The 26,150-nt window shown below is 36.9% G+C and overlaps 1 protein-coding gene across 4 annotated transcripts in view; it reads right to left on the minus strand.

Annotated features, from left to right (window-relative positions):
- Window positions 1–26,150, minus strand: part of ADAMTSL1 (ADAMTS like 1) — a 507,559-nt gene that overhangs the window by 58,840 nt on the left and 422,569 nt on the right. For all 4 annotated transcript variants that reach the window (XM_087926578.1, XM_087926579.1, XM_087926577.1 and 1 more), the window contains 3 exons: window positions 18,886–19,015; window positions 2,839–3,049; window positions 1,657–1,836 (listed from right to left, as the gene is read on the minus strand). In XM_087926578.1, coding sequence (XP_087782704.1) covers window positions 1,657–1,836; window positions 2,839–3,049; window positions 18,886–19,015 — 521 coding nt within the window. The remainder of the gene's footprint in view (window positions 1–1,656; window positions 1,837–2,838; window positions 3,050–18,885; window positions 19,016–26,150) is intronic.

Below are 26,150 nucleotides of genomic sequence, written 5' to 3' on the forward strand. Positions count from 1 at the left end.
TTCAATCCTGAGCTACAAATTTTCTACTTCATTGGAGTATCTGTCTATCCCACATGCTATGACATGTTCCAAGTCCCTTCCCCGAAGCAACATCATCTGATGGGACTTAGAATATGTGTCTTCTCAGTTGCAGCACCTGCCCTTTTGAAAGACGTCTACCCATTCCCCGCAAATCGATTGTCCCCCAAACCTGCTAGTGTTTAGAAAAACTTCAGAAGTTTGTCCCCCACCCCCACCCCAGGCATTTTCCATAAATGAGCCTGTCTTTGGGAGGTAGATTCTGTGTTGATGGGCCCTGATTGCATGCTTTGTTTTTGTTGATTTGTTGGTTTGAAATGCAATTTGGGGTTTGCATTTGGTTTTATTGAGTTGTGATCACACAAATTGGGTGGCCATATACATCTAAATAAATAAAATAAATATTTAGAAGAGGAGGGTCATAAACCCAGAAGTTAGAATGTAAGAAAAAAGAAATGAAATATTCCCAGGTGTGGAAGAAAACAGTTTGTGATCTAAAAATTTGAGTAGCATAGATTCCAATGTATGATTAAAAGCAATGGTTGAATGATTAAAAGTAAAATAATGAACACTGCCTGAGGAATAGACAGGTGCCTATTACACTCAGAAAGGCTAAATGTTCTAACAACAGATTTATCTAGATAAATCTATTTATTTGGCTGGGCTGTCAGGCTGTCATTAGTTAGGCTTGTTACATTGAGCACATCCAACCTGGCATGAATATGATTTTCAAAAACCAAATTAATTGCTTGCTTCTTGGACGAAGGAGGAATGGAAAGAACTGAACAGGAAGAAGAGAAAAAGCCATTCTCAGTTAAGGATCATAGGTCAGCAGAATCTAATTCACATTAAAAAGTCATGTGGATTAGATAGCAATAATATACTAGACTATTAGAAAGTCGAAATATTCTTCTGAAGCATGTTTATAATTTTGCCCTATAATTCAGCAATGTTCAGTCAGATTGGCAGATCCCTTCCCCAGATTTAATATTCTTACATTGATCATGGATTTCTAATGATGTTCCAGCAAATATTCCTTGGAATTTTATCAGGGGCGGTCATAGTTGAAAGATCAATGATAACAGAAATATCTCACTTACTCAACAATCCTACTAAATTTAAGCTAGCATGAAAACCCTATTGTGGCAATCTGTGTAACTTTAAAAAAAATGTTTGTTATTGTTCGTCTTCTCTAGTTTTACAATACAGAAGTAATTTCAAAATACCTCATGGCTTAATTTTTGACAGTGGATCAGAGGAATTGTTTAAATTTGCTATTTACCAACTGAAGTTCAAATTCTGAAAGACTCTCAGGGCTTTTCATAGGTGGCATATTCTGCAGATTCATTAGCCTGTAGCCTCACTAGTAATACGGTAATATTACCTGGCATAATTGGGTCAGCCCAAAAGAGTCTAAATCCAATAATAAGAAAAATAATAATAATAAGAAAAATATATATCCTCAATTATCAATAAACAGCTGTCTTTATAACTGGCATAAATCTAATCTAGAGATTACAAGACTTTAATGGGAAATACTGCCTTAACAAAATGATCAAAAGCAAAATTCAGGTTGTGCAAAGAAAAGGAAATAAAAATAATAATAATCCAGATTCTATTTCTACCACTACTTCATACCTGTGTCCAATCCGAGAGGAGCCATTCAGGGGGACAATCCTTATTTTTGCAGGCCTGTTGGAAAGCTGGCCGTGAAGTGGAACAAAAAGTTTCTGGAAGTTCAAGAAAACTTCCATCCGCCATGCGCTGCTTGCAAAGAACTTCCCGTCTCTCAATGCCACCTCCGCATGTCTGTGAACACTGCAGAACATTTGCAGCAGAAGCTTATAAGCCTGAGAAACATGAGCAGCAATGCACTTCCACAAATTGATTGGTATCTCATAAAAGTTAATGGGTTGCTTCAAACAGCATGTGGAATAGCTGGCCTTAGGATAGAAATACTAATAAAAGCAATTAGGGGATTGAAACAAGGAAGGATTTTTATTTGATGTGCTGGGGCAGGTTTTTAAGATGCATTCTGGGTTTTATAAAGCCCCTTTTGCAAAAAGTGTTTGTATCATTACATCTCTTTCAGCCTTTGTTTTATTATAAAAGCAAAAAAACGAAGGCTGAAAAAGATATAATGATACAAACACTTTTAGGCCACTTTATGTTAAAGAGATGCTATAGCCACTTTCTTTTGGAAAGAAGACAAAGGGAAAGAGATAAGATAAGGGCTGAAAACACAGTTGGCTTTCTAATTTAAAAAAATGTTTCTAATTAAAACAACAGACTTGAACAGCCAAAACATTAAACCTGTGGAGCGTTAACATGAGCCAGTGATCTGTAGTATTTGGGTGTGTGTTGTGTGTGTTGTGTGTATGTCTGTGACAATTGCATTGCATTTGACAGCATGCACCTTCCCAAAGGGGTGGAACGCATACAGTAGTGCAATGTTGTTTTCCTCTTTCTGTTGAAAGCAGCAAGATATTGTGATGCAAGATATTCTGACAAAAACTCTCCTGCAGGTACATTAAAACTTTAGGACTTTTAGATAGACTTTCTTCAAACAAATTCAAGGGCCTCACTAATATTTCTAGATAAAATAATCGGTAGATAAAAGTGGGTGTAAGATAGGAATTTGCTGGATGGGTTTTTTCCTCAAATCAGCATAAAGAACCAAATAGGGTTTCACCTGAGGTCAGCGGGCAACAAATCAAAGCATAAATGGAATTTATGATTCCAAGATTAGTATCCCTCCCATTCCCAGCCACTAATAGCAGATACAGGTGGGTTTTTTTTCTTTTGGGAACTGGAATTTACCTGTTGCCATTCTTGAAGGTACCAAGATGGAGGACAATCAAAACGGTTGCAGGCTTGTACCCCCGTGGGCTTGGGTTTGTGACATAGCTTATCCTCCAAAGTCACTGTCTCATTAGCCTCTCTTGAGAGGAGGTGAGTGCAGAAAACCTCGCGGATTTGCAACCCCACACCGCAGGTGAGACTGCAAGAGCTCCATTTTCCCATCTCCCACCTGAAAGGAAAGCCAAGAAAAAGTGAAAGAAAACATGTTCCATAATTATGCAAAAATAAATAAATAAACAAATCTGGTTTGATTCCGATTCTGTGCAAAAAAACAAAAGCAAAATGACTAGGTTGAATCCAAAGTAAAGTTGTATCCTCCATGTTTCTTATCTCATAGTAAATCCTGTTGATGTCACTGGGAACCATGTTCAAGTAACTTCCTCTGGATCCAGAATTTAAAATACATTAATATGTCTATTTACCTGGATTTCAAATGCATTTTATTGGTGTGTTTTATGCAAGTAGTCCTCCGACTTATGGACCATAATTGAGTCCCAAATTTCTGTTGTTTAGTGAGACATTTATTGAGCTTTGTCCCATCTTACAACCTTTCTTGCCAAAGGGATTAAGTGAATCACCACAGTGGATAAGTTAGTAACCCGGTTGTTAAATGAATCTGGCTTCCCCATTGACTTTGCTTGTCAGAAGATTACAAAAGGTGATCATATGACCTTGTGACACTGCGACTTTCATAAATATGAACCAGTTGCCAAGTGTCTGAATTTTGATCATATGATCATGGAGATGCTGCAAAGATGATAACTGAAAAATGGTCATCAGTCACTTTTTTCAGTGCCGTTGTAACTTTGAATGCTCACTAAATGAATTGTTGTAAGTTGAGGATGACCTGTATTTTGCACTTTTGTTTTACTATTTCAAACAACCTTTTGAAGAACAGCAGGTTAAATTTAATAAATAATTACATGGATTTAAAGGCATGATAAATCTTATCTGATTATCATTTGAATCCACCCTTCGGTATTACTTGTTATCAAGTAGCAACCCCAGCAAACAGGCTGGATGGGCACCCTGCAATCAAGATACTTTATGGTTTTGATGTGTACCACTAGAATCTGCATTAATTTTTTAAAATTGATTTTGGCAGTGCTCTCAGAGTGACAAATTGGATCAAAATTACTACTTTTCTTTTGCTAATAACAGTACTAAATGTAGGTTATGTGCTTTGCCTTTTAGGAAATATATGAAGTTTCTAACCTCGTAGAGGTATTAGTCCAGTTGCCTCTTGAAAAAGCACATTTGGGACTGCAGTGGATTTTTTTCCTAGTTATTTAATTTATTTAATAAATTTCAAGGCGTCTAGCCATATGTGCCCATTCATTTTCAAAATGTAGGATTTTTAAACATTTAGGTTGAATGAGAATAAGCACAATAAGAAAGAGATCTTTGACTATGTTATTAATGCTTGATTTAATGAATGAATAAACATTGTTCCTTTAATGCCATTGAGTTTGTTGGGTAGTCCATGCTTATTTGTTGGCTAATAACTCAATACCTTGAAGTATAACAATGTATTGTTTCTTCCTCCAAAATAAAATACATTATAAAATACAGGCCCTCCATGGTCCTGGGCTCATCATGGAGGAATGTCATTTGGCTTGTTAAAGAAGTGCATTGGAATCTGTCACATATCTGTTGGAGTATAATGCCAATTTTTAAGCACAAGCAGCTATCTAAATAGATTTCAGCTGCTCCAACAGGAAGTTTTGTTCAAATTCCTAGACCAAAACAGAGATGCACAACTTACTCTTGTTTGATGGCTGTATTTGGTTTGAATGGGATGCAGTAGGCTAGACTCCAAATGATGGAACAGAGTTAACTGTAGTTAAAAGAAACTGAAATCAAGTCATATAGTTATGGCTTCCCCATCAAGCAATTAATTATTTTCCTCTTTTGTCACATTAAGAATGACCATTACATCAGATGGAGAACCCTGCTTTTGCCAGCAAGTCCAAACATTCTGCAATATTTATTCGATGATAATGTTTATTCTCACTGGCCTGAATAAGAATATTCTGCACTGCATTTTTGAAAATGTTTAGATTTTCCTATCTCCAGTAGTAGTGATCTACTGAAACAAAGAGTTATCTCCTACAATTTTGTAAAACATACTGAAATATAATTTGGTAATACAATCGGATTCCAACGATTTGCATATAAATCTGGGAAGTGTCTAGAAAATAAAGGAGATACTGTATTAATGGACAATGCAGCCATTCACAAAGCATTTCATCAATATTATTCCAATTTATGTAAAAGAAGTGATATCTCTTTAGAGAAAACAAATAAAGAAACAAATTTATTGAAGATTACAGTGTAACAAAGACAGATTAGGAACAGAACTATAAAAAAGTTTCTAAAAATATAAAATTGGTTCATCTGATTATGATTATATAACAAGTTTTTATTTCTGGTACTACTTAATGGTTATCTGGATAGGATAGTTTTAATTTTGGAACTGTCTAAAGTGTCTTTTGGTATCATTTCTGGAGATGTTTAATAGTTTTAATTCTTTTTTTGGCAATGTTTAATTGTTAAAAGAGGAAGGAGGGGAATTGAGACTAAATGGAAAAGGTAATTATATACTTAGGTCATTAGGTATTTTTTAAAAATTTTACTGGATCTTTGCTAATTAATAAGGAGAGCTGAAGATTTAGAAATGAGTTTATAAAAATAGGGTGAAGTAGGTGAAGAAGAGATATTTGGTTGTATTGTAAGATACAGTAATAACTTGTTAATACTGAATATATTTGTTGGGAATGAAGGGAGAAGTTTCTTATATTTTGTTTGTCTTTCTGGGGTTTTTTGGGGTGGGTGGGGACTGTATTTTTTTTCTTTGCCTATTTATTTTTATACTATGCTTTTGTATTTGCCTTATCTGTTTAATATAGTACTTAATAAAAATATTATAAAACCCCCAATAAAGTATGTTCCTGAAGCTATAAAAAAGATTAAACTGGGAAAGGCGCCTGGACCAGATGGATTATCAGGTTCTTATTATAAATATTTTGAGGATGAACTTTTACAACCTTTACAAAACAAGATGAATTCTATCCTGTAGGGAGGAAAAAATTAAAGAGAATTGGAAAGAGGCCAGTAAAGCATTAATACCTAAAGAGGGACAAGATTTGACTTTAACAAGAAACTATAGGACAATATCATTATTAAATAATGACTACAAGTTGTTCATAATGAGTCCAGCTGGCAGAATGAAAACAATTTTTCAAGAATTTATTCATGAGGATCAATACCTAAAAGACAGTTAAAGTACATTGTTAGAAATGGGTTGGATGTATTGGAATATTTGGAGACACATAAAAAAGCAAGCTTCATGGATCTTTTTGGATGCAGAGATGGCCATTGGTTATTTGAACTGGGCTTTTTTGTTCAAGATTTTGGAAAATATGAATTTTGGAGAGAATTTTATAAAATGGGTATTTTATTTACCTTTTAAAAATATGTATGTATGTATGTATGTATTTCAATAGGACTTTTAAAAGCTGCCTGTTGAGACAATCATAGACAATATGCTTACAATAGCCAGTCTAATCCAAGATCACCTCTGAAAGTCCAAGATGGTCAAAAAGAAGAAGAAATAGTCAACCGCCCCATACAACAAATTAAATAACTGATCACTAATAATTCATAACATATTAAATAATTAAATGTGAACATACTTTCATTGTTTTCATATATCAAAACAAAACCTATATAAATGTTAATTTTTTTATCATAACTCAAAATGTCTTGAATTGTATGCAATTTTTTTCCTTTGAATTCAGTGTTGACCTCACATGCCTTGGGAATTATAGTTTCATAATTTTTCAGCATTATCAGCATTATCGTTCACAGTTCACATGATCTGTTGCTTTCTTTCTTTTTCCCAATAAGCAGCTGCTTTCCACATTTCCATGAAATGCTGAATGAATGGGTATTCTGATTAATTAAGCTGCACACAGAACAAAAGTTTAAAATAGATGAGTGATGAACAGCAGCAGATTAATTACTATCAGTTGGGATTTTACAGCCCCTTGTGAATTCAAAAGGCACAAAGCCAACATATAAATAACTGAACAGAAGACAAAAGGGAAGGAGAGAAAGAGGAAAAACGAATGGGGGGAAAAAAGGAAAGAAGGCAAACCAGCATGTAAGGAGTATACCTGGAAGTATGTAAGATCCTGATTGGCTGATAAGAAAATGATTTTTCAGAGATTGTTTTGGAAACTGCACAGCCATGAACATAGGCAGAATAATAGTCCGTACAAGGCTGCAAGGAAATAATTTTGGCAAGGAACAAAATGTACTGTTGTCAGCAACTCTTAATCTGCTGCACTGGAGACAGAAAACAGCAATTTATTTTTTTCAGAGAGATGAAAGGACTAATGAAGAATAAGAAAGATCCTTCCAGAGGAGAAGGAAATGCTCAGCAGCTTGGAAAGCAATGATACAGATGTTGCTTTCTGGCAACTGCCTTCTCTTGGTAAGAGGGCTGCCAGCCATATGTTCAAATTTCAAAATGGAGGCCTGATTTTCACAAGTGAATACAGGTCATCCTTGACTTACAACCATAACTGAATCCAAAATTCTGTTGCTAAGCGACACGTTTAATTAGTTTTGCCACTTTCTTGCCACCATTGTTAAGTGAACCACTGCAGTTGTTAAGTTAGTAGCACGGTTGTTAATGAATTTGGCTTCCCCACTGACTTTGCTTGTCAGAAGGTCACAAAAGGTGACCCCAGGACAAATTATAGAGACTCCTGATCAGGAAATACCTCAAAGAAGTAAAATGAGATTTTGATAAGATGAGCAAAATCTCTCTAGTAGCTGCAGGTTGCCACTGAGTATTATTAACCAGTGCCTATTGCAGCTTCTCGTCCTATCCTTCACAAATATCACATCTAGAAAAGTTGACTCCTTGTTTATTCTGTAACCTTTTGCAAAATGAAACAGCCAACACTGAGGAATTTAGGGGACCCTGAATTCTTCCCTGGTTTATTTAATAAATCTCCAAGTAGCTGAAATTTCCCGTGAGTACATTTCACCACTAGAAAGTTCTGTAATTCAGTCCAGGAAGAAATGATTAGAAGCGCTGCCTGACATTGCCTTGCAATAATATCTTTGTTGGTTCAATCTTTTATCCTAAGCATTATCAACTGGATCCTCATGTTCAAATCTCTGGATTTCATGTAGGTCAGCACATACAGTTCTACTTTCCCCCCTGCTTTTGTCTGGTCTATTCAAGCATTACCTTGAGGTAAGATGGGCGGCCTCTATATTTTATAAATAAATAAATTCTTTTTGAATAAATTACATTCTTCAGCCCTTCAATTGTACCCTGTCAGCCCTTCAAGGTAAACCAGAGTAGGAAATTAAAGTCATGAGAAGCTATACTAGTATTATTGTACAGCTACATAAACAAGTCATACTGTATTTCCCCCACCCTCCATTTATTGCCATGAGAACTAGGGAGAATCTTGTCTAAGGCGCTTTCTCATGTTACAGTACTGTCCAGGCCTCAGCTTTCTTTTATCTAACTGCTGTCTTGGTAGCAGTCCTCCCTTCTGTTCCTCACGGCCATTCCCCTTGCTGACAACATATTTTGCAGAATTATATTTTGCAGAATCATATTTCTTTTTCTTCAGGAAAATTTCTATTTCTTCCACTTTGTTTCTGATACTTCCATATTGTAATAGTTGTCTCCAATGACAGGTAATGAATAAGTGACCCCCACCCTAACAAGCAAGGAGGATTTCAACAGGGCGTCAAGAAATCTAACCACAGCTTAAGTGGTTTTTGAAATGTAACTTAATTATTTATGTCCTATACTGCTCTGTCATCAGATCCTGGGTTGGATTATAGTAATTATTTATGAGCTAGGCCAATGCATCCCCAGAAAGGGGTCAACATAAACACATATCTTTTTACAGTATAGAGAATATATTTTTACACTCAAAGGCTATAAATCTGTCATTCCCCAATTTCACACAGAAACTTCTTCAAGAAAAGCAGGGGCTTATACCAGAATTGAAAAAGGAAAACACAGTATCAATTTCGTACAGGATCCTGCCCTCACTTAACCATGGTTATGCTAAAACAGTTAAGCATAGACAAATAGAAATAACTTTGTTATTACAGAACATTGTTTCCTTGGCTTCAGAGAGATCTTCCAGTTGATGACAGACTGGAAATATAGGCTTTAATATATGTACAATGGATATAAAAAGTCTACACACCTCTTTTAAAATGCCAAGTTTTTAAAATATATTTTTTCCTCCTTTAATATAACATACAAGCGCGTGCAAAAAGATTTAAGTTTGTGTATATCTCTTCCTAGGTTATAGAATGCAAAGGCCACCCTCAAAACAGGGGATAGGGTGAGAGTTAAATTAAAATTATTTGGTTGGATTTCCATTTAATTAAAAGTACTTCACAACCATAAATTTCATTCCCCTTCCTCATATTGAAAAATGTAACTTGATAACAACTTTTAAAGGTCTCAGTTCTCAGCTTTCTACTTTTTACTCTGTTTTTCTCTATTATGTTTTGCAGGGTAACTTCTTAATTTATTTGGGCCAAGACTCATTATTTCAGTCCTAGTGAGAGCCTGCAATCTACAGTATGCTAATATAGAGTAAAATAAATCAGTGGTAATGAGCATAACTCATCATTTTGGACTTATTTGCATTGTGATATATTTAATTTGCCATCTAATGCTCCTACCCATCCTTTTAGATTCCTTTTAAATTGTTTTCATATTATTTTAGCCTCTTAGTTATATATCTTTTATTCTAATATACCTCTTAGGCTTTTTAATTTTTTGTACCCCAGCCTCCTTATGAAGGAGTGTTTTAACAATATGTGAAGAGAGAAGATTTTAAAATTGCAAGAAATTTCATACTCATAACATTTGGAAATAAAAAACTTGTGTCAGCAAGGAAGCAAGTGCACAGCTTTACTTTGCCCCAAGTAGAGTAAAAATGTCTCCTGTTTGAAACCCGAGAGCTTTTGCCCTTTGACTGTTAAAAATATTGAGCTAGATGCTCCATCCGTACATGCCTGTAAAATAATCACTTTTTTTGGTATCAGTTTATATGTCCCATAATCTTCTGATCTTTCATCTGCTTGCCCATAAGGCAAGGAATGTAATTCCTGCAATATAATGAATCTTATGAAAGTATCTTTAAGTTTGACTCTAGCAGCTATTTCTTAATTTGACAAAGGCAACTATAAATAGCAAAGTATAGAGAACCGGGCCTGCCTTCTTGAAAATTCACTAGTATATGCAACCTTTTTCGATGGAAAATCATTTTCAGAAAAAAAAAAAACATCGTAGAGAAGGAACCAAAGAAATATAAGACTCTAAGGAAATTGTGCCAAGATATATCTTCGTTCATTTCCAGGTACACGTATAATTCACAAAAATGTCTTTAAAAACATGACAAGCAGCACAGTCTGAAGATAATGGAGTCAGGAGTCCAGGAATACTAGAGAAGGCACTAGCTAGCTAAGACTGTCTCAGAAGCTTTCTTATATTTCTTATAAAACTTGAACTTGTTTTCTTAGAATGATTAGGAATTGGTCTGGGGCAACAGCCAACGCTTCATGTAATAACAAGCTAAATAGGAGAATGTATGTTAAAATATGCTATTTTAGCATATGGTTCTGCTTTTAATAAGAGGTATAGTATAGAACGTATACGAGAGATATAAGCAGGCGTGGGCTTCAAAAATTTTAGCAACGGGTTCTCTGCCTGGTTGTTGGCCATGGTGGGCGTGGCCTAGTCAGCCTCCTACACCATGGTGGGGGAGCGGCAGCATGTTTTTGCCCTCCCTGGGCTCTGGAGGTTCTTTGGAAGCTGGAAACTGGTCTTCTGGCCTTCCCAAACTTCCGGGAGGCCTGTTTTTCACCCTCCCTGAGCCTCTGTGTGCACCCTGCACTTACCTGCATCCAAAATGGGCTGAGTGGGGGGTAGGGCCATCCAGAAGTGGGATTGGGGGGGTTCTCTGAACTGTGCAGAATCTTAGCTAGAGGATCTCCTGAACCCCTGTGAACCCCCAGCAGCCCACCCCTGGATATAAGATATACAGGTACAAGATTATCACCTTTTACCTTGGGGAAATTTCACTATTTTCTTTTTTCCATTCTTTTCTAGCTACACATTGACTTATGAAAGAAATGGTCAATGCTTGTATATTCAAAAAGCCTAGCTACAGACTAGTTCAAACAATAATCCACGGCTAGTCTTTTTGAGTGACCTACATTTTGCTATCAATCGTTCAATCACAGTCACAAATATTATACCCTCATCATAAAGTTGGTATTATCCAGGGCAGTAATGGGTAACCTTTTTGTTGTTGTGTGCCAAAAGTGCACACGTACCTGTACCCATAATGCAATGCATGTGTGGCCCCCCCCCACCTCTGCGCATGCACACGTGACCCCCCTCGCATGCCCCGCGCCTCTGCGCATGTGCAGCAGATACCCAACAATCAGCTGGCTGGTGGGAGGTGCGTGTGCATGCACAGTGAACCCGACCTGGGGCGGCGGCTCGCGTGCCGGCAGAGATGGCTCTGTGTGCCACTTTCAGCATGCGTGCCATAGGGTTGCCATTACGGATCTAGGGAAAAGACTTTTGTTCCCAAATCAGATATACTCCAGTTAATATATTGTATACTCTAGTAAAGAGGATAGCATTTAGCAAAATTCACACAGGCTAAAACCCTGTAGAACCCATCAAATTGCCCCAAGTTGTATGTAAATAATAGGTCTATTACAGCTTGATTAAAAAAAATTGATAATTAGCTATGAGCCATGGTAACACAGTGGCTAGAACACAGTATTGCAGGCTAATTCTGCTGACTGCTAACAGTTTGTTTCTGACCTGTTCAAGGTTGACTCAGCCTTCCATCCTTCCGAGGTTAATAAAATGAGGACCCAGATTGTTGGGGGCAATATGCTGACACTGTAAACCGCTTAGAGAGGGTTATAAAGGACTATGAAGTGGTATATAAATCTAAGTGCTATTGTTACTCTGTGGCCTGAATTACAATCTGTACCACAATCATAGTGTGAGTTGCCACTTAGCCGTGTTAATTTAGTCAGATGGCTTTACATGTTACTTGAAAGCATAGAAAAAAGAAATCAAGAACTGAATTTTCTCTGTCTGTACTGGGTACACTCAGTTATCTCCTTTGCACAGAGATGCCCTTGGTTTCCACGTACTAGGAACATACATCTCTTCCCATTTGAAACCATGAGTAGGCTATGAACAGAATGAAATTGTGACAACCTCCTGAGTAACATAGTTCATAGGAAAAAATATCACACATCAATTGCACACTGTAAATAGGTATATTAGGGATTGTGTCAGAACTACATGATATCTCCTAAATCCTGGGAAATAATGGCATCCACATGTTGAATTTAGATCTTGTCAGTAATCTATAGGTAGTCCTTGACTTGAACTATAATGAGCCCAGAATTACTGTTGTAAATAGCTACAGTTGTTAAGCAAGTCATCATGTGTCCAGCCTGATTCTATGACTGTATTTTGCAGTGGTTGTTAAGCAAATGCAGCAGTCGTTAAGTGAACCTGTTATCCACAATGGAAGAAAATGCTGATTTCCAGCAAAAAATGTAAATTACTGTCATGCAGCGGCATGTAAATGGGTATAAATGAGGGCTGGTTGCCAAGCACCCAAAAGCAGTCACAAGACCACGTGTGTGTGTGTGTGTGTGTGTGTGTGTTGGAACTTTGAATCCAGGTGGTCGCTACCTTTTTGGGGATCTGTCGTAACTTTGAACAGTTGCTAAGCAACCAGTCGTAAATCAATGACTACCTGTATTCACCCAAACCCCAAAAGATGAACAAAGCATTGTTAATGTGCTAGCATAAAAGTGTTAAGACCTTCAGTAAGTAAGATCTTTGATGTAACCCACTTTTGCCTTGTTTTCTGCATTTAGCATGGAAATAACTATCACTTTAACATGAAGCAGTCACTATGCTAAATAAGATTATATGGTTGTAAGATACTTTATGACAGCTTGTTGAAATACTGGAACCAAAGTGAAACAAAAGATACTCATTCTTTTAAGTTATACCCATACAATAAAACTAATTTTATTATTGACTTGGGTTGCAGAAATGCCCTCACTTTTGTGGTCCTGGCAGAAAAATAATTCTTTCTGTATTCAAAAGAATAAATTCCCTTTTGGAATTTGAAACCCCCGATCCCATACCCTGGCAATTAAAGATGGAAAGTGCATTGAATTCAGTGACATTACACTACAAGAAACAATGGTGTCTTCTTCCAATGTGGTAATAAAGAAGAAACAAAAATATCTGCACATGAGGAACATTAACTACAATGTTTGAATTGTTGAATCTTTTAAAGAAAAATGGCATGCCCAGAAATAATTTTTATAAGTTTTTACAGATGTGCTCTGATATTTTATGAACATATTTTATGACCATTTTAACAAGAACATCTACATGCACATATCTGGATACTATAGGAACTTGGGTTGTTGTTGTTTTTTCCAATAAGAGCTTAAAATTCAATCCAAGCCATTGTGCCTGGTAAATAAAGAACTTGACAGTATGTTTGAGTCAATTAATTGCGATGGAAATTTTCAGAGATAGAGATGGAAAAACATTGCATACATTCCACCTCGAGAAATTATATTTGCATCCTAACCACTGTTGAATTCCCTTCCATATACATTTGTAGTTTAGATACTGAGAGTGAATTCAATTACTTCCTTAGATAAAGTTTTGGAAATTAAACTGCTTAATGCTATAGATTGTGTTGACTGATAAAATGTTTTCATGGACAAAAGGCTCTTACCAACCAGCTAATTTCTTTTTAAGATATAGTAGGATTTCAGTATATACTATTTTTATTGGAAGGCAAAGGTGACTCCAACTGAAGGGAGAAAATTGAAATTGCTTCTGATAAATTATAGATGCACACAGAGAGTTTAATTATGGCCCAGTGATTAACACCAAGGAAGCAAATTAAATTTTGCAAGGCTGATAAAGCTGCAAGCTGAATGAGATTATGGATCAACAACAGTATTTAAGCCGCATTGCAGATGAGCTTCGAAGCAAAGGGCAGGAATTGTGATATGTAAGTATGTCTAATTTACAAAGTTGGAACTGAGAAACCAGTACTATGAGAAACAGTGAGAGGCAACAATATGGAGTGAAAAATTTGGACAGGCCTGTGTTCAAAAAATCTGGCCACAACAAAATACTAAAAAGTCGATCAACAACAACAACACAAATGAGGAAAAAAGAGAAAGCAAGTATACATTACCTTATAAGCAAAAGCACAAATTTAGAAATAACAATAGCCAGTTGACCAGCTTACGCATTCAGTATTCTATTCAGTTGTTATTGTGGGGCAAATTCAAAACATTTTCCTTCTTACTGATTCCAATTTTCACAGTTGATTTGGATTCCAAACTCGTTAAAAAAGAAAAGGGGTTCTTTGGTTGGAGCCAGTTTGAAATTTTGACAGCCTATTGTGGGTGCTGTGGCTGTGGGCAATTTGTGGAGGCTCACAAATTCATAAAACAGACTTCAATCAACATGAAAATGGTTTGGTGGGTAGGAGCGCCCAACTGTCCAGTGGTGCACCTTCTAGGCTATAAATTTCTCGTGGAATTGACTTTAAGGTGAATCATTCTTTCTGGCATCAGATCAAATGCTGATTGTTTTGTTCAGCCAATTAAAAACTGATTGCCTTTTGCAGTCATGTATATTTTTACTAGGATTTTTTAAATAATATTGTATAATCTGCCCTGCTGGTGTAAGAATGGTGGAAAAACATTTTTAATCAAACCAACAGCAAAGGATCACATGACTGTCTTTTAAATATGGGCCCCAAGGCCATCACACTTTAAAATCCAATAAATAAATAAATAAATAAATAAATAAACAAACAAACAAACAAACAAATAAATAAATAAAGTGAACTTGAGCATTCGTCCCCTCTTAGCCTAATGTTCCCCAAGGACTATTTGCAGAAATATTTTTTAAAAAAATCTTTCCTAAACATTTTTCAGCAATTCAAATAAATTGAAAGTGCGGTTTATTTTTTATTTTTTAAAAGGCATTCTTTTGCAATTTAGGAAGGCATTGGTACTCAGTGTTCAAATTTGAAAGAAAAAAAATCTCTAGACTTCAAGATTAATAACACTGAATTCATTCCATTTTATACATCATTATTTTCAATCCCTGTAGACGGGTAACAAGGAAAGGAGAAAGGAAATGCAATGGGGGTATTTAAAAATATTGGAGTTCTTCTCGTTTCCGTCTAAGGAGAATGTTATCAGCTGTCTTCCTATTATGCTGTCTTCCTATTCCAAGATATTACCATTTATTTCAGTTTTGTCTCTCACTGAAAATGAGAATGTAGTAAAACACTCAAAACAAATTTTACTTTCATGAAAGTAACTTTTGTTACCAAATGACTGGCAGATGGAAAAGGAGATTTTTGTTGGCAGATGATTTTGGCAATATATTTGTTTGCAAGTAATGCCTTGAACTTTTTCTGGTCGTTTTGTCGCTCACTCCCATACTCAGCCATTTTAAAGCATATCAAACGTGAAGAAAGAAAAACATTTTAAAGGAATTAGGATAAGATAAGTAATTAAGCATCACTTCTTTTATGTAACTTTCCCAGTCCAAACTTCCTTTTTGCTATTTTTTTCTTTAAATAATGCGATACTTAAGCATTTTCCCCATGATGACTTCAAAACATTTTGCTCTCATTTTAATTAAAAAGGAGCATGACATTCCCAGGTGTATCTCAAGATTTGACCCCCAGATTATTTTGATACAGAGTATTTCATTTGATAGACTATTTGCACCAAGACAAATTCCTAGTGTTTCCAATCACACTTGGCCAATAAAGAGTTCTATTCTATTCTATTCCTATTCTATTTCTATTCTATTCTATTAAAATTGGTTATAATGTTCTCATTGATAGTATGGTACGTTTTCTTTTTCTTCTGAATTAAGCAGAAACAGCAAAAGAGATTGAGATGCTCTTTTGAACTATTCCTGAAAGGAAAAGCAGCTGCAGCCAACCACAATTTTAGATACAGAGCAACACTGCCTGAATGAGAGATGTTTATTCATCAAACCCCTCAGGAATTAGACATAAAAGAGACTAGTGAGATACCCCATTTGGGGATCTATGTTTATGTTTTCTGAACAAATTGGAATATGCTTTTCCGGAATGCAATGGAAAAGCTTGTAAAGGAGCAGTGGAATTGATCTCAGTCTCTTCTTTAATACTATCCACTACCCCAAGTCTTGTACAGGTAGTCCTTGACTTATGACCACAACTGGCACCAGAATTCCCATTGCTAAGCAAGGTGATTGTTAAATGAGTTGTACCCATTTTACAACCTTTTTTAAAAAATACAGTTATTGAGCAAATCGCTGCAATTGTTAAATGAATCACAGGGTCATTGTCAAGCGCTAGGGAAATCAGAAGATCCAGGTAGTTCAAATGAGAATAAAGGTTTATTGCAAGCTTAAGCTCTCTACAACAGGGGTGTCAAACATGTGTTGTCACGTGACATATCGTGATTCCCTCCCTTCGCTAAAATGGGATGGGCCTGGCCAGTGCATGACCCATCCGGCCCGCAGGCCGCCAGTTTGACACCCCTCCTCTACAAGAATCTGAACTATTGACGGTCCAAATAACTGGGCGGTTGATAAGAATCAATGGGAGATCAAGGTGGACTGGACTTAGATCTCTTGGGGCTACAAAGGGATTCAAGACTGATGACGCATTTGACCCCTCCCTCAGGCTCAGCCTGGTCATTGCCTACAGTCATAAACTAATCTAGCTTTCCCCCATTGACTTGCTTGTTGGAAGCCAGCTGAGAAAGTTGCAAATGGCAGTTGAATCCAGGACGTTGCACTGACATAAATGCAGCTGGTTGCCAAGCATCTGAATATTGATCATGTGACTTTGAGGATCATGCAGTGCAAGGACTGGTAGCAAGTCTCTTTTTTCAGTGCTTAATTTCAAATACTCTCTAAATAAAAGATAGTAAATCAAGGAGCATGTAGCATTTTATACATATTGGCTAACCATTGCAGTAATTGTATTATTAAAATAGTATTGCTATTACATGTTTTCTATATTATATGAGAGTGTGAGTTTTTTTTTAATTATTCAAAAAAAAGACAGAAAAAAGGGAACACACCAAAATGCATCAAGTAGGCTCTATTTGAACAGCTTTACAGAAGACAAATAGTCAAAGATGCTCTAATACAGATCAGCATACAGTGGAACAGCTGTGGCAGTTACTAATTAGGCTCTGAATTAGATCGGATTTGCCTGGAACCATTCGGTTGCCATCCTCTGGCCTGGTCTCTGTTCTTATAGGAACCATAAAGTTTCAGAGTTATATACCAATTCCTCTGGAAACGTGGAATTTTTCCTGCCTAGCGTGCACCTATTCATTACCATTCAGTTACTTGCACAAGAATAAATGCTTAGTTTTGAAAGTATCGTAAGAACAAAGCTGCAGAATTTGCCTGGAATTTCTTCTCTTTCTGTCCATCTGGGTTTTATTCCTTGCTTGCTTCTCTTCTCTTCCTTCTGCAACCCACACCCACACTTAGAAGCAAACTGTCCCCATACATTTGAATCTTGCTAAACAATGTTGACACTACAAGTTCTTATGATCGAATCTAAGATTTATCATGAAGATTCCTCTTTTCAAAAGGATGTACGGTTCATTCATTTCTGCATACTCTCTCCGAAACATCGTTTACATTTAACATGCTTTTGACAATTTAAGAAGAAAAAAAGGGTCAAGAATCGCTTTTAGGTAAAGATCGCCTTTTTACCAAAGCGTTACTGGCAGTGACTATGTCAAAACTATTTTAAAATGGTAATCTGCTGACCACTTTCTCTGATGTAAGTCTTCTTGGTTTCTAAAATCATATTTAAAAGGTAAAGATTCCCCTCGCCATACATGCTAGTCGTTTCCGGCTCTAGGGGGCGGTGCTCATCTCTGTTACAAAGCCAAAGAGCCAGCGCTGTCCGAAGACGTCTCCATGGTCATGTGGCCGGCATGACTAAACGCCGAATGCGCACGGAACACTTTTACCTTCTCACCAAAGTGGTCCCTATTTTCCTACTTGCATTTTTACATGCTTTTGAACTGCTAGGTTGGCAGAAGCTGGGACAAGTAACAGGAGCTCATTCCATTACACAGCGCTAGGGATTCGAACCACCGAACTTTCTGATCGACAAGCTCAGCATCTTAGCCACTGAGCCACCACATCTCTAAATCATCTTTAGTGTGCTTTAAAGCTGAAGGATGGCCATCAGGAAATATAAATTGAAGTGAAAAATGATTACAGCTTCCTTATTGATGTTCCTTCACTTATGAACTCATGTATCAAATGTTTTTACAAACTGTCGCAGATGACAAGAGTAGCCTAAGTCAATTTTTGCTAAACTGGAGCCCTACAAATGCCCAGATTAGTAATGGTAGGGTTGAGACATAAGACAAAAACTAAGCAAATCAGAAATCTGTTGAGCAGATTCCATTCCCATTCAATTTGATATGTTAAAAAGTGTTCAGTTACACATAAAGTATTTGAAAGAATTAATTCTCCTTGCAACTTTTGATGGCTGCCATTCACACCAACCCAGGCATGGGCAAACAGCCTGGAAAGTAACGGAACAAACAGAACAGAAAAGGTCGGGAAGATCTTGAGTTCCATTGTAGAGTGGAATTACTTACACACATACTGAACTAGAAATAACCCTGAATATAATAAAGCGGATAGGAAAAATAACTCACTTTAAATCAGTGCAGTTATTTTGTGCTGGGTGCCAGGAAATATGCTCCCAATTGTGTTAAGCTTCTCTGCCTTTCAAATACAACGTGGCAAAGTGCAAATGGCGCTGAGGACCCATACGGAGAAGAGAGCAAACAACAGCCTACCTTGGGGGACAAGGTTCCAGGTTACAGGACCTCAGCAACTGTGGGGGGCGCCGACTGCTCACACATAGATTTTCATCTGCAAATTCTCTGGTCTGTTTATTCAGGCAAGTCACCACAGCCTCCTGGACACCTGTACACACAAACCAAATTAAATCAAATTAATGTTTAAAAATCCTGCCAGCTGCATTCCAAGTACGGAGTCAGCAAAGAGAATTGCAGACATGTTACTAACAAGAGATCCTTTGGAGCAGCCAGCTTGGGAGCTTCGGGCCTTTGGGAAAGCAATTTGATACTCTCTACTGTCAATAGGGCAGCATCACATATGGCTACTACCCACTGAAGAGCATAGTGACTTAGAAGTGGAAAGGTAGCGCCACATGGCAGATACACGATGGGTCTTCTAGACAATTGAAAAATATCTTCCTTTTTTTTTTTTTTTACTAATTAGATGCAGTAGCTGTTTTAATTTTTTCCTAGGAAGAAATAGAGCGATGCAACCTTTTTGCCTGCAGCTAAAGGAAATGCATATTTAACGTTTATTATTCCAAAGTGAAATCAAGCACTGAATCAAAACCACCCTATTCGATAGCAGCACATACAATATAGCACTATAATTGAGTGTTCTGGGTCTACAGAGGTGGAACAAAGATTTAGAAGTCCCAAAGAGCCGATAAAAAGAAAACAGAAATTTACTGGGTTTTAGTGAGTTCAGTGGGTTTGAAAAGGCTTGAGGCTCTTATTCCAACTAGAGCTATGATTATATTTGTAAAATGGCATAGAAAACCGGTTAATTCGGGTAACACTTAAGGCTTTGTAACAATTTGTCTCCAAAAACTTACAGGTAATTTTTAAAAGCTCCAGCTAAAAAAGTATTGAAGACAGAGAGAGATCAGCGTTGCATGCTACCCACATGAACACGGAGCAGATCTCATAATGACATGAAACCTATGCCTAGCTGAATTTTATACAGTTCATCTTCAAGATATGTTTTAGTTTCTTCTGGCATAAGCTTTTCTTCTGGCATAAGCTTTTATGTAAAAACAAATTACACTTGCTTCCAGTATTTGTGGCTCTGAAGACCGCCTTAAAAATACACTCTCAATAGGCAAAGTAATTTCATAAATAAAAAGGATAAAAAAGAAAACTTGACCCATAATTCTGTTTCCTTCACCCTCTATGATCTTCCAGCACACTTTGAATGTTTCTATACTTTGAGATAAAACATTTATTACAAGACAAGAGCAGGGTATCCTCTAGTAATTACTTGACAGACTTCAAGTACAACCACCAATCTCCAACAGTAGGACATATTAATTGAGGGGAATAAAAATATGCAAATTCATTGCTGCCCACTAGTGTTTTCATTGTGATTTCTAGTGTTGGAATAAACAGCCTGCCCAGGTCTCAGGAAACTAGATGCTACATATTCCCTTTTTCTCTGACACAATGTACAGGAATGGTCTTTGCAGAGTGGACATCCTGTTCAAAGGTCATCTGACTGTAATTTCAAGATCTACTTGAATGGGTGATGTTTAGCTTGGATTAAACCTTTGAAATTGCCTCTGCAGAGATTTAAAAAAAAAGAGTATAGAAGAGGAGAAGAAGCTGTACAGTATTTCAGTTCACTGAAGCATCAAAATCTTTTGAAGATGACAGAATGTTTATAAAACCAACAAACAAGCTTGAAATAACGTTGCTGAATGAGAAAAAATAACACACTCGTCCATGCAGAATAGACAACATGGTGACTTATTTTTTAAGTCAAAGTTTAAAACAAACATGCTTTTTTGTTGTGATCGGTCAAAGCATTATTCCTCAGAATATCACATTTTAGCAAAAAGAGAGAGAGAGAGAGAGAGAAATTTTCAGAGCTGTTAAACCTGACATATTTTGGTTTATTCCATGCCAGCCTGATTTTGCAGTATCCCCACAAAGGCATTCAATGCTTTATAAGCACTTGCTCATGATTTAAATTTTTGGCTCAAACATATATAGACATGGGTTTAAAATTCAGGCAAATGAGTATTTTGTGATACAATGCACCCAAGAGTTCACACTGTGTAGAAAACAGACATTACAAATGCGACTTCATTGGAGTTTTATCACTGATAGATGTCAAAACAGGACAGAGCAAGCTTATGAATTAATAAATGGAAAGTTGCCATGAAAAGAAAAAGTTCTAATGCATAAATTGTAATTTAACAGCATCCTATAGGTGAGGGTTGTGTGTGTGCGCCCACCAATATGAAAAAAAATGTTTCCCTGTGTAAGTAATTGGAACAATAGTAAACCAAAGCTCACTAAAATATTGGTTTAAGTTTACATTTAAAATAGTCAAGTATGAACACTACAACCACATGTTTGCAAGTGTGTAATGTATGGAAACACTAGTCAGAGCATTGGAATTGTTTCCTGTTCTTTGTCATATTTGCATTTTTGGCAAATGGATATTGTATAATATGCTTCTCATTATTACAGAAAAGGACTATATATAGCATTTCACAGCAAGGAAGAATGTGAAATGCTCTTTTCCTGGAATTAAAAAATACTATTTGACTTTATCAGTTAAAGAATGTAAACTCATGCAATTTAATGTAGTAATGATTTATGTTTTATTATGTTTACATTAATATAAACATAATATAAAATAAATTTAAAAATATGTAATATATAATAAAGAAGCCAAATATTCTTTCCCAATCAAGTTATTTAATTAGGTCCATCTTTAACTATAGGACAAGGGTTGCTCTTTTTCTTGAATTAAGCAATGCTATTCAACTTCATGATTTGCTCTAAACTTTGGTTTGTTTTTTTCCTTCTTTATTCTTCCTCCTTTTGTATTGTATCTTATAGACTGTAAGTTTGCAAATAAAGACTGTTCTGCTTTCACTGGTTATACATAAGCTTCTGTGGGAAACTTTCTGCCTGAAGATTAGGATGAAAAAATGGTTTCAAGTCAATGCAATAATAAATGATGAGAAAAGGCTGCTCAGAATTGGAGTAAAAATCATTCATTACAATTTGAGTATTTGAGATTCAAGTTTTAAAGAAATATCAATAATTTTAACATAGAAACTGAGTTAACTTTCCCTTGAAAAATCTCTCTTTATGACTGGAAAATTAAAATGCCACATGGTACATGAGTAAGGCATGGTATGAATCTAAGTAGCTTTTAATTCAGTTTCAATATACCATCAAATGAAATTTGCAATGTTTATATCTACTTGTAGAGAATAATTGTTACATGATACTTGATGACAGTGGTAGAAGACGTAGCCACTGAATATAGACTAAATTACTAATTAGTTCCTTCTGGCTGCTATTCCTTTGAGGGCAAAAACCTACTTCTGTGTCTATTATATTTCATCTGTGGAGTGTAGAAAAAAATACAATTAACTTATCTGTCATGTAAGATTATTTTAAATATATTTATTTCATTTTAATTGTGTGAACAGAAAGTGTTTCTTCAAACATGCTGGAAGGCAGCTGTTTTGCCAACAACTGTAAGACACTGAGCTGAACACATACAGTGTGAGGATAAACAAGGATAATAAATACAAACATAGCTGCAAAGCCCAGGGATGGTACTTTATTTTTTACTCAGCACCCTCAAAGTATTTCTGTTAAAACTGGGTCTTAGGTGAAGTGTTGCATAATCAGTATTGACAACTGGTTATGAAGACTGAAACCAGAAATTTCACAATACGATATGATGCTAACAATAGCAATGCATGAAAAATAACGGCCTGTCTAACTTCTCTCAGTACATTTCACTAATGAGGTGGTTGACACCACTGGCAATCAAACAAGGTATTCTTTTATCATTATAAGACTTTCTGGTTTTACAATTTGTTATGGTTCTATAGTGACTTCATCTCCAAGTTTCCTAATCAACCTACCCCACCAGAATCTTGGTCTTTGTTTTCTTTTCATTTATGTATGAATGCTTCATTTAGTAGGAGGACACAAGCATGAGTAAGGGATTTATGAACTTAAAACTTCAAACAGAGGTGCTTGCAAAAAAAATGAATGTTCCTAATCATAGTTTCACAAAAGAATTAAGTAAGGCTTGATTTTGCTCAAAGCTATGCTACAAGATAGTTAAATGTAATTACAGGTAGTCCTTGACTTACAACAATTTATTTACTTATTGTTTGAAGCTACAACAACACTGGAAAAAAGGGACTCAACAGGTAACAGATAATCAGAGTTGGAAGGGACCTTATAGGTCATCTAGTCCAACCCCCTGCCCAAGCAGAAGACCCTACACCATTTCTGACAGATGGCAGTCCAATCTCTTCTTGAAGGTCTCAAGTGATGGCGCTCCCACAACTTCCGAGGGCAAGCTGTTCCATTGGTTGATTGTTCTCACTGTCAGAAAGTTTCTCCTCATTTCCAGGTTGAATCTCTCCTTGTCCAGTTTCCATCCAATATTCTTTGTCTGGCCTACAGGCACTTTAGAAAATAGCTTGACCCCTTCCTCTCTGTGCAGCCCCTCAATTTAAATATGACTTAAGTCCATTTTCCTGAATTACGACTGTTGCAGCATCCCCACAGTCACGTAATTTACATTTGGATGCTTGACAACTGACTCACATTTATGATGGCTGCAGTGTCCCGGGGTCACAGGATCCCCTTTTACGACCTCTGACAAGCAAACTTAATGGGAAAGCCAGATTCCTTTAACAACTATATTACTAATTTAAGAACTGCAGTGATTCATTTAACAAATGTGGCAAGCAAAGTCATAAAATGGGACAAAACTCACTTAACAAATGTCTCACTTAGCAACATAAATTCTCGGCTCAAGAATTCGGTCATAAGTACTACCTGTACTTGGAAACTGCAAGGATATCGGGTTTTTTTTTTCTGTACTTCTTTCAGCAGCAGGCAAGGAGATAACTGGCCAATGATACAGTTGAATAAAATTGTTTACCACACCTTATTTCAATATTGCTTTTGACTTGGACTTGACATGGAGCTTGAGGGCCATAAGGTAGTAATAGACTTGCAATTATTTGTTTAGTAACCATTCAAAATTACAACGGCAGTGAAACAAGTGACTTATGATCGGTTTGCACACTTAAGGTCATCGGAAACCCCCCTCCCTCCCCCCACAGTCATGTGGACCAAATTTGGATGCTTGGCAACCCAGGGTCACCTGGGCAAGGCCTTCCCAGCCAACTTCCAACAAGCAAAGTCAATGGGAGAAGCTGGATTTGCTTAAAGAATGCTTGGTTCACTTAACAACTAGTGATTCATTTAAGAGCCGTGGTGGTGCGGTGGTTAGAGTGCAGGATTGCAGGCTACTTCTGTTAACTGCTAGCTGCCTGCAGTTTGGCAGTTCGATCCCGTCAGGCTCAAGGCTGACTCGGCCTTCCATCTTACCAAAGTCGGTAAAATGAGGAGCTAGACTGTTGGGGGAAGTATGCTGACTCTGTAAACTGCTTAGAGAGGGCTGTAAAGCACTGTGAAGCGGTATAGAAGTCTAAATGCTATTGCTATTGCTAATCATGGAAAAACCGGTTGTAAAATCAACTCAGGCACATAAATTCTGGTCTCAATTGTGTTCGTAAGTTGGCTCCACCTGTAATAGGTTAGCTTCCCTGGATGCACAGAACTACCACCTGTTCTGTGGTTCGGTAAGGCTGTAAATCCAGTTACTACTGTGATATACTGAAGATTAAAGCTTTAAGAAGCTGTTTTCTTCACTGTATCTCAGAACCAAGTAGGAAAGGAAAGTTGCATCTTATTGTGGGTAGGAAATGGGATGAACTGTCAGAAAAAGTTGACTCCATAAGATTTTCCTATTAGACAGAATGTATATGTAGCCTTTGAAATGTTACAGCTTATTATGTGAACGTAATTTTTGTATGGTAAATCTCAGCTTCCAACAAGGAAAAGAAGGTAAGCATTTCAGAGAAATTAAGCAAGTTAAGGATTAGAATCATTAGGTGTGTAGCTCTCCATAAACAATTATACCAAAATAATGGCATTTGGATTGGACACCATGTATATCAAGCAATTCTCGCAACAGGCATTAATGGTGATACTCCTTGGCTTTTCCTTTAAGTGTCAAGTTTATTAGCTCCAGGCAGTGGTTTCCTTAGCTATTTCTGTCATATGTTTCCCCCCCCTCTAACCCTTTAAATCCAAGCTAATATCATTTAGTGGGATAAGCTATCAAAACCAGCTGAGTCGCCAAACAGATTCAGGGAAAAGAAATACATATGCAAGAGATCCATATGTCCCTGCTTATGAGGGAGGCAGGCAGCCGTCAGGCAATGTAAAGTAAATGACACCCAATGCTTCCTGCCTTAGCCTTTCTCTCCAAAACCATGTTTCTCTGCCCCAAATGTAAGTGGTCAGCAGGAAAAGTAAACAAGCAGGCTACTACATCAGACGTACAAAAGACCCCAGCTGCGAATTTTGATACTTTCCCAATTCAAAACGGTTTTACATCTGGACCTCGTTTCCAACCATTCTTTTCCAGAGCCACCCTTTCTTTTTTAACAAGAACACTGACGGCTGATTTCTCGCGTTATGACTGTTTTGGTGAGGCTGATGGAAACCTCTGTGTTGCAGTAACCGGCAAATACCACCTCTGACTGGAGATAGTATCCTTCCTCTGCCACGCCCACCAAGCCACTCCCACAGAACCGGTAGTTAAGGTGTATTCTTGGTTTTCTACCTGACAACCAAACCACGAACATTTTTTGCAGGCCGTACCATAGTTTTCTCTGTGATATAACAGAGATACCCAGTGAAACCCTATTAGCAAAACCCAAACAAACAGTAAGCAACTAAAGAAGAAGGAGAGGCGGTAAATACAAGTAGTCCTCGACTTACGAACGTTTGTTGAATGACTGAAGTTACAGTGGCCCTAAAAATAGTAACTTAGGACTGTTTTTCACACTTACAACTGTTGCAGCATCCACATGGTCATATGTTTAAAATTCTGGCACTTGATTCATATTTATGTCGGTTGCAGTGTCCCGGGGAATCATGAGATCACCTTTTGTGACCTTCTGACAAGTAAAGTCAATGGAAAAGCCAAATTCACTGAACAAATGGGCTACTAATTTAACAACTGCAGTGATTCACTTAACAACTGTGGCAAGAAAGGTCACGAAATGGGGCCAAATTCATTTAACAACTGTCTCACTTAGCAACAGAAAATCTTTTTTAAAATACTGCCACCACTAACCTAAGATTTTAACCTTTGACTGAATCTTCGCATTTTGGTGAGTAAAAAGAAACCAGAT

This window comes from Pseudonaja textilis, chromosome 2 (assembly GCF_049901715.1).
Source record: "Pseudonaja textilis isolate UNSWEBS1 chromosome 2, rPseTex1.2, whole genome shotgun sequence".
Taxonomy (NCBI): Eukaryota; Metazoa; Chordata; class Lepidosauria; order Squamata; family Elapidae; genus Pseudonaja; species Pseudonaja textilis.